A 10,295-nucleotide genomic window follows, 5' to 3' on the forward strand; every position below is an offset into this window, starting at 1 on the left:
TGGAAGGGCGATGGAGCTTTAGGCAGCACTTCGTGCAACTCGGCCCGAAGCTCGTCAACACAGCTGCCACCTTGGGTCGCCTCCTACCCAACGATGGAGGACCGGGATCGCTATGTCGGCGCCTCTATGCCGGCATAGTGAGGTCAATGGCACTGTACGGTGCCCCGATATGGGTCGATGCGCTCACTGCTCACAACCGGGCCCTCCTACGGAGGCCGCAGAGGATCATAGCGGTAAGAGCGATAAGCGGGTATCGTACGGTGTCTTGGACAGCGGCGACGCTCCTCGCGGGCGATCCGCTCTGAGAACTCCAGGCGGAGGTGCTTGCAGAGGTGTACCACTTCCGGGCCGAGGCGCGAGAGCGCCCACCGTCCAGGGTCAGCGGATGTTGAGCGGATCAGGGCTCTATCCCAGCAAGCCCTGATCTGTGTGGTGCGCCAATCGACACGGTGCAACACACTCTGACGGAGTGTGCCGCGTGGTGGCCCCAGAGGCATTCTCTAGCTAATACCTACCCAGACTGTAGGAAGGCATACACGAGAGCAGATGCACAGCGCATTGTACAGATTGGTCATGACCTTATTTCGCATCCTAGGGGCTCCCGTAGCTTCTGGCGTCTGACCAAGTCTGTGCAAAACAATTTCTGCCAACCATCGCTGCCACCGCTCAGAAATCCGGACGGATCGCTAGCTCACAGTCCGCAGGAGAAAGCCGACCTCCTGGCTAAACTCTTTGCCGACAACTCTGTGATCGATGATTGTAGTGCGCAGCCACCAACAATACCTTCATGTGGCCACACGATGCCTGACATCAAAATCAGGCAACGTGATGTGCGTAACAGTAACAGTAACAGTAACAGCCTGTTAATGTCCCACTGCTGGGCTAAGGCCTCCTCTCCCTTTTGAGGAGAAGGTTTTTTGGAGCTTATTCTACCACGCTGCTCCAATGCGGGTTGGTAGAATACACATGTGGCCGGATTTCAATGAAATTAGACACATGCAGGTTTCCTCACGATGTTTTCCTTCACCGTCAAGCACGAGATGAATTATAAACACAAATTAAGCACATGAAAATTCAGTGGTGCTTGCCCGGGTTTGAACCCACGATCATCGGTTAAGATTCACGCGTTCGAACCACTGGGCCATCTCGGCTTTTAAGCTAGCGGTCCCGATGGAATACCAGCCATTGTGCTGAAGAAGTGCGCAGCGGAGCTGTCTCCTGTGTTAACGCGCCTGTTCCAACTTTCTCTCTCTTCGGGATGTGTGCCGGAGGCTTGGAGAAGAGCTAATGTGCAAGCGGTTCCCAAAAAAGGGGATCGGTCTGACCCGGCAAATTATCGGCCAATAGCTATCACCTCAGTACTTTGTAAGGTGATGGAACGGATTTTAAACAACCAACTGATCCATTACCTAGAAGATCACTGTCTAATTAATGATCGTCAGTACGGGTTTCGACCAAAACGGTCCACAGGTGATCTTCTAGCGTACGTAACGCACCTCTGGGGTGAAGCTATCGACAAGCATGGAGAATCGTTGGCTGTCAGCCTCGATATCTCCAAGGCTTTCGACAGGGTCTGGCACAGAAGTCTTCTCTCCAAGCTACCGGCATATGGTCTGCCTGCTCAGCTATGCACCTGGATTGCCAGCTTCCTACACAAGCGTAGCCTTCGTGTTTTAGTAGATGGTTGCGCTTCACAATTCTATGTAGTGAATGCTGGGGTCCCCCAGGGATCTGTGCTGTCTCCCACACTCTTTCTTTTGCATATCAATGATATGCTCTCTCTTGGGAACATACATTGCTATGCAGATGATAGTACAGTGCATGGTGGATACCACGGACGCGCAGTGGCTGGGCGGGCGGAAACTGAGGAGAGGCGGGAGAATCTTGTCATTGAACTCGATAGGACATTAGAGCTCATCGCTAAATGGGGTTCTGATAATCTTGTTGAGTTTAATGCCAAGAAAACACAGGTGTGCGCTCTCACAGCGAAAAAGTCACCATTTTACCCTCATCCCTCCCTCTGTGGCACACCGCTGATGATACAAAGCAAAATCGCCATGCTGGGGATGGACGTTCGCTGCGACCTTAGTCCAAGGGATTACATCGAGGCTATTATAAAAACAGCTTCACGAAAACTCGGAGTTCTGAACAAGGTGCGGCGTTTTTTCACGCCACAACAACTGTGCCTGTTATACAAAACACAGGTACGGTCTTGCGTTGAATATTGCTCGCACCTTTGGGATGGCTCCGCTAAGTACCTAATGGAGGCCTTGGACCGTTTGCAGCGACGTGCAGTACGCATTATTGGCGACGTAAAGGTCACAAACACCCTTGAACCTTTACAATTGCGTCGCGAGATAGCAGCACTGAGCGCTTTCTATCGTCTGTATCACGGCGAGTGCTCTGAGGAATTATTCTCTCTAATTCCTGCTTTCCTTCTTAAGTCCACGCGGGCTGGTTCTCGATGTCACCGCCTAACTGTGACATCAATTCCATCGCGCACAAAGAAATTTGGCAACTCCTTTCTTTGCCGCACTACCAAAGAATGGAATTCCTTACCAGCTCACGTGTTCCCCTCCTCTTACAACCCGGGTTCCTTCAAACGAGGCGTGAAGAGGCATCTTGCGGGCCGGCATGGCGGGGACGGCTAGTACAGAACATTCTTCCCGACTGTACTGGCCGTCGTCGCGTTTGGACTCTACTACCACTTACCATCAGGTGGAGTGGAGTCATTTGCCATCCCGGGGCATATAAAAAAAAAAAAAAAAGACGAGCATCAGATTTTCATGGGTAATCATCAGATATTCTACCGCAAAAGAGCAGTACTTGGTATTGTTGTGTTCCGGTTTGAAGGATGATTGAGCCAGTGTAATTACAGGTAAAAGGGACATAACATTTTGGTTCCCAATGTCAAATGTCAATGTCATATCAAAACTTAACATCAGGCGGCCCATTTGCTCGTCCGCCTACCTATACTATATGTATAAAAAAAAAACTTTTTGATGAAATAAAGACTAACATTTCAAGTACCGTTTCAAGTACCTTGAAATACTTCTTATAATTAATCAATTATCTTAATTTGTAATTTTTAAAAGTAAATAATTAAAAAAAAGACAGCCAAAAATAAAAAAATAATTGTTTTGTTTTTCGATTACTCGCAAATATGCACATTAACTTTAAAAGAGGCACTTATTTTGAAATCACTGACAGAAGATTAAATTTTATTTATTTGCATACATAAATTTATATTATTTTATTTTGTAACGTAACTCGATTAGATACAGTGACTTGCTTATTTTTGAAAAAATTTAAATAATGAAAACAACTGAAAGCACTCCTGGATAGATAAAAAAATCAAAGCGCGTGCAAATCAGTACAGTATCAGAAATAGTTGAGCGTACAGTATGTGTAAGGATTAAAGATGACTATAGCCAACATACATTTAGCCGCTGGGCAGCCCATATAAACAAAGAATATAATATTTTTAATCTGCTAGGTACTTGTATTGCCTGTAGAAAGTAAATATTTATATAAGGATTTTTCCGGTGGTAGTGGTCTTTACGCAGCCTCGCGTAGGCGAGTACAACCCACTCATAAATGTATTTATACCAAACATCAATATCGGTATCGCTGCGTTCCGGAATAAAAGGTAAATGAACGAGGGATATAACTTCTCCCATCCATCTCAAGATCCCACGGAAGACGTCGCGTTAACATTATAAAGAGTAAATAATATTAGTGCTAATGGGTGAGGTTGGCCGTTTATTTTCAGTTGGTCCAATTTCTTGCCTGCCTTCCTAAAATACTTGGAACCGAATTAACAACTTATGAAACCCTACGATTTTACACAAATATCAAATTAATAATAATTTTATCAAAAAAAGAAAAGAAAACACATTTAAGCTATATATGTGTAAGAGCGACTTAAGTCCTAATCTACAGAAAAAAAAAACAAATAAAATAACTGTGCAGCAACTTTTTAACCTTTAAAAATTCGAATATAGAAATACCTTATAAATAAATTTAAAAGGTTTCGCTTGTTATTGATTAAAGTTAAAATGAAGACTGTCGACGTTACGTGGGCGTCAATTCCTTCGAAATTGCCTTTCTGTTAAAAGGTTATAGGTTAAACGTGTTCGTTTTATTTACAATAAAATATATACTAAGGATATATTTAAATTTTAATATTTCTGAGGTTGGCTTTTGCGTTCTTATTAACAGTTTCTTTCATACTTTTTGATTTTTTAAATAATTATTTAACAAAATTATCTTTTAATTGGAAATCAATAAAAAACTATAAAAAATATATAAAAAAACAGTGGTTACCTACTTGTAAAATGCTACTGCACTATTATTGTTTTTTTAAATATATATAAAATGACATCTTAAAAATTTATTTAAAAATTTAATTTTGCTGTAAAATATCAGAATTATTAAAAATTGACCTGATAGGGATCAAAATAATTTTATTGTTATAATCTTTACCACCTACCTATATATCATACAATGCATATATTTTTGAGCATAGAGTACTTTTTATTATTTGATAATCAACGAAATCAAGTAAAATTTAACATACGAGGTCAGTGGTCGTCAACCTTGTCATCCTAAACAGGCAAATATATACTCTGCAACAATAATACTCAATTGAAATTTATTTAAGGAGCCATTTTTTTAACTTAAGCTTTGCTTTAGTGCCCGCCGAAAAAGTATTTTTTTAATTACAAATAGTAAAACTTTTTTATACCCTTGTATTTAAAAAAAATTACTCGTCTTTTACAAGGCAAGATAATAAGTAATATTCCGTGTCTGCACTAAACATTTTGTGGAAGAGCCGCAGTCGAGGAGTCAAAGAGCCACATGCGGCTTTCGAGTCGCGGTTTGCCGACCACTGTACTTAGCCATGTAGTGACGCCATGCTTTAAAATTCCAGTTCAATCGGTTGTGCGGAATTTTTTTAATGTTCAATAGCTTACACGATGTTATATAAAATTTGAAAAAAAAAACATAGGGCGTACTTCACGGTGTATTAGGGATGAATACTGGCGCAGCGACCCTTGGCATGACACTGATTGTGTTTATACTTTATAGTATTAGTTTATACTTCTTTATTTTAAAATATATCCATAGCTTGCGCAAATAAGACTGTATGGCCTAATGGTTTGAACACGTGAATCTTAGCCGAAGAGAAGCGAAAGTGTGTGTAGGTAGTGGGCTGCCATTCATTAACTATTCTAGCTATAAACATATTATAGCAGTGTTATAGCTTAAACTTTAAAGGGTGAGTGAGATTACACAGACATATATACTAACTTAGAACTCATGTTTCTGTTCTGAATTATTTAAAATAAGATCATACACCACAAAATTGATCATCTAGGAGTTAGTTAATACAATTTCATAAATATATTTATTTTCGAAAATATATGTGCAAGGTGTAATAAAACATCAAATCTATAATTTATATATTTTATTTTTTTTTTAATTTTTATTTGGATACAAATTCCACTGTTATATATGGTATCTAGTTTACATGTATCCGTTGTTATGACCGTAATTATTTTAAGATGAACGAAAAATATGCTAATATACTCTCTATAAAATATATATCGATAATGTTTGTATAGTGATATTTTGAGCCACATTTTCACACAAAAGTCATCTAAACATTAGGCTTGTATAGATTACATAATTTGCGAAGTTTTGATATTTATTATCTATCTATCTTAAGGCATTAATTCTATAATTGAAAATAATTTGTACAATAACTTTACAAAAAAAAAAACTGATGCTAAAAAAGGGATACTACATAAATCACACTATCAATATACTACTTAAATATACTGTAGGTAATTTATAAACTAACCGATAGGAATGTGGGTCGAATTCTTTATACAAATATGGAAAAGTAATTTGACATTATTATAAACGGATATGTACCTTACAAAGATAAATTTTATTAATTTTACAATTAATTCAATATGAAAAAAGATAGATTTTGGAATTATTCGGAAAATTGGAATTCAAAACTTAAGTGGGAAATATGCAAAAAGCACTTCTAAGATAAATAATTAAATGGCAGAATTAATAAATATTAACCATTAACAACGGTCTTATAGACCGTTTGTCATACAAACAGTTAAGAAGCTGTAAAGCTGAAATATCACCAAATCCTCTGCTTTTCAAGAGAATCATTTCATTCTTACCATTATAAAAGTATACATTATTATTTAAATTTTTGCTTTGCAAAAAGATTAACTGTATTGTCTATTTAGACCGTGAACCTAAAGAAAATAAATAGCACCACATAAATATATATATACAATATAAAGTATGAAAAACTGAAAACAAAAATTAAGCAAAACTTTCTTAGTAGTAATATAAATTAAATCATCCACCATACGGACTAGCCGTATAAACAAAGTACATAAATTTATATTATAATACATATACACATAGATACGTCGGTATCGTATCAGAAGGGACGCGAACTTTTCCTTTATTTCATAAATATTATAGCCAAGGAAAATTTCAGTATTTTGCACAGTTAAAAAAATACCTTACTTAAAAATACACATTCATTTTTAAAAATTATCGTGACGTATATTTTCTATCTAAATCTTAGAAGAATGATATCTAATATTTACAACAATTGCACAATAGTTTGTGCGACGCGTCAGCTGCCAAATGAAGGGAACCTCCTATTAGGATTTATTTAAAAGTTACCGTTATCGCTACAATCAGCACTGTGATTATAGTCTTATTTTGTACATTAATTAACTTTTATATCAACTACGAAATTTTATCAAAACTAGTAAAGAATCGAAAAGGATCTGAGATCAACTATTTTATCGATTAGCATTAATCGATTAGCTATTTTATAGAAATCCAGTCATCAACTATTTAAATATTTTAAAGGAGACAGTTATTGCAAATTTAGTGCAATACATTTGAAAATGGCGGCAAATAACGTTTTCATATAGTCGTTAGAAATGTCAGAAATATATGATTGTATGATCAATATAATTAAAAAATTATATATTACGCAATTAATTTTTTTTTTGTTATTTTGATTGCCTGTTTCTCATCGTGATTTATCAGGTCACTGTTGCCGTAAATTTACTATTCTAAAATAATACTCAGTCTCATGTTAGTTGGCGGTAATCAATTGTGTCAATTTAAGTCGCAATACGATGTTTCAGTCCTCGAAGTTCGACTACTAGATCGGAATCACCGGCAACAAATCGTTTATCGATTCTTCGTCCTTTCAAATTTTCCTGTCAACAAAAAAAAAAATTATAACAAATTATAAATTTAATTTCATTCATGCAACATTTTAAATAGGTTATTCAGGAAAGCATTTATAGCTGATACAAGTTCCCCGCATCCCGCTCTACCGCGATTGACCCGACCTCAGAGTGCGTGTCACCCACCACCCCTCAACCCGGCCAAGTTATTTTTAGACTTCGGGGTTCCGCAATCGTATATAACTAGATGATTTAAGCTATAAAGATAAATATTCAGAATAAATGTAGGTGGTAATAGTATACTAGTCATTAGTAAAAAATACTTACATGGCCTTGTTTTTCAAGAAATTGTGTAATGGCGTTGTAGAATGGTGCTTTAATTTTATTTTGATTAGTTTTGTGGTTGTGGGAGATCGGAGCTGGTCGAGGCATCACTACTTCTTTGTTGATATCTTTTGCTTCCTCTGTAGTGATTTCCGGAGCCACTGTGGTCACACTTCGCTTATTTCCGTTCCAGTTTATAAAGGAATCTGCGTAATCTTCAGGATAATCATCATCTTCAATTTTAGAAATAGTTTTAGGTACATGGTAAAGTGGTTTATCTGCCAGAGCTTTTAGTTCTCTTACGTCTTCATCCTCATTTTCTTTTTCTTCATAATCCATATTTGAGAATGCAGCTCGTGCATTTTCACGTCGCCGCTGTGCGTCTTGAGCCATTTGTGTAAGAATTAAATTGTCTAGGAAGGCGGCGTTGACGTCATCGATATTATTAGACTTCCATCGTGGAGAGGATTCGTTTTCGAACCACGTCTCTTGACCGATAGGCAATGCAGCTAATCTTTCTTCTTGTTTCTTTGGCGCTTCATTTGCAAAATGACCATAAGGATCATAAAAATATGTATAAGGAACTTGACCGTAAACTTCAGGTGCGTTTATGGCTGGAGCATCGTAATAGTATTGTATTTTTGGAGCATAATAATAATCGTCTTCAGGATATTCTCTTGGTGCTTGGGCGTACATTGGCCATTCTTGTAGAGGATAGGTCTTTGCTTGTGCTAGCAGAGAGCAAAACAAAACCATCCACATCCTACAATAAAAATGAATTTAATTTTTTTATTGAATTAATTTAATTTCATTTAAAATTAATCAGAATAATTAGAAGTATTTTTGAGTAATAATAAAAATAATTTAAAATATTAATTTTATTTTAATGTCTAATAAAGGTATACCCTGGCGAATAGTAAGCTCAAACTCTAATATTGCTATATCTTACCTTAGTCCTGAGTTTACAAAGCACATTTTGCACAATGTTCCTTCACGTAGGAGATTTAGGGCACGACTATGACGACAGGGTGGGTCGCAGTCCTTTATAAGCTAGTCGCCCACGCGCCGCCCACACGTTCTCAATGAACCACCCTGCGTACACCCTGCGAAGGTGGTTGGGTGGTTGTTCCCCATTCTCAACTCCCGCCACACAGCTATCGATCGCGCCCACAGATTATTCATCTTACTAAACAGTACAATTTTGTCAACGGATTGTAAGATAGTCTCGTATCTATGAAGTATTTAGTTAACGTGGACATAGTAAGATAACAGTAATAACTGATTACGTATTAAATGCATTTATTATTGAATTAAACTTACGTATTTATTAAGTTTTGAAGTTAATGTTATATTTAAAATTAAAAATTTACATTAAAATGCTCATGGGTATTTGAAGCTATTTAAAATTACGTCGGAAAATATATAATATACATACTATTCATACAGTTTTGTTTCTCTACAACAGTAACTATTCTTAACAAAGATACGAACAAGAAATTTTAATACATTTTATTAAACGTTCAATAAAATAAAGCGTTCGAAATTATAAGAAAAATTGAAATTATTGTATTGCCAACCGTTCTTAATGTGTACAAAATTCAAGATTACTCCGTAGACCCGTAGACGTAGAAGGTGTAAATTAAATTACAAGAATTTCGTAACATTCAATGTTAAGTAAAGGTCAGCTTAATAAAAGCTTTGTTAAAAAACATAAAAAGTGTGTGAACTATAAAATTTGACTAGGACATCAGCGTCGTTAGTAAAACATGGAATTTTATGGAATAACATTTGTGGAAACTAGTTTTATTTAATTAAAACTGGTTTAGATTTATAATGTGAATGACATTTCTTATTCTCTTTATCGTATAAAGTCATCCAAATATTTTTATATGGGTTATCAATTTCTCAATAAAATAATAAATAAAAAATATGTTTATTGGACTGTTGTACTTACTTGATAGGGTATTACAGACACAAGGCATATAACATAATAGTTCTCAAGGTTTGTGGTGCATTCGCGGTATAAGGTATGTTTAATGTTCCTTACAGTACCAATATCTGCCTACCTATATTATATAAAAAACCATTATTTGTCTTCCTATTGTTTTATATATACAATTAATATTTTTTTTCGGATGTAATAATCTGGTTAAGTACATATTAAATTTTGAATATTATACAAGCATATTTACCCTTTAAACTTTGAAAATCACAGAAGGAATTTGAAAATCAAGTATAAAACTATTGTTATTAAGCATTTTATTTATGTTTTTGAAAAATAAACACAATAATCACAAAATGAGGAGATGCAATAATAACATTACAATGTAGCTTGTATATGTAGTATTGCATAATGAAGTGAGTTCTTGAATTATGTTTATTTATTAAATTTTGCATTACATATCTGGTTTCTATAATATTTTTGGAATTATCACGTTATATGGTATTATGAGTATGTACGTATTCGCCCGCGAGCAATTAGTGTTTATCAGTTTAACTCGTGATAAAGCTTATCGCAAGTCTTATATAAAAATATATTGCTATGTACTTCGAAAAGAAATATTAACGCATTTTCCTTTTGTGAAAAAGTTACTATAGGCTTTTAATGAATCCGAGCATATTAAATATGGTGAACAAATAATTTGTCATACCTCGTTAGTATATACATATCTATATATAGTATATTAATTCTATAATGATGAATTTATAACAAATTATGAATCA

General features: G+C 35.9%; 1 protein-coding gene across 1 annotated transcript; it reads right to left on the reverse strand.

Moving 5' to 3' along the window:
- Positions 1-6,381: 6,381 nt before the first annotated feature.
- On the reverse strand, positions 6,382-8,574 carry LOC126771340 (uncharacterized). Its single transcript, XM_050491190.1, has 3 exons — positions 8,521-8,574; positions 7,575-8,334; positions 6,382-7,277 (listed from the first exon to the last, which is right to left on the reverse strand). The coding sequence occupies exons 1-3, from the start codon at positions 8,544-8,546 to the stop codon at positions 7,179-7,181; spliced, it is 885 nt and encodes a 294-aa protein (XP_050347147.1). The 5' UTR covers positions 8,547-8,574; the 3' UTR covers positions 6,382-7,178.
- Positions 8,575-10,295: the final 1,721 nt, after the last annotated feature.

The sequence above is a fragment of the Nymphalis io genome, chromosome 10 (assembly GCF_905147045.1).
Source record: "Nymphalis io chromosome 10, ilAglIoxx1.1, whole genome shotgun sequence".
NCBI lineage: Eukaryota > Metazoa > Arthropoda > Insecta > Lepidoptera > Nymphalidae > Nymphalis > Nymphalis io.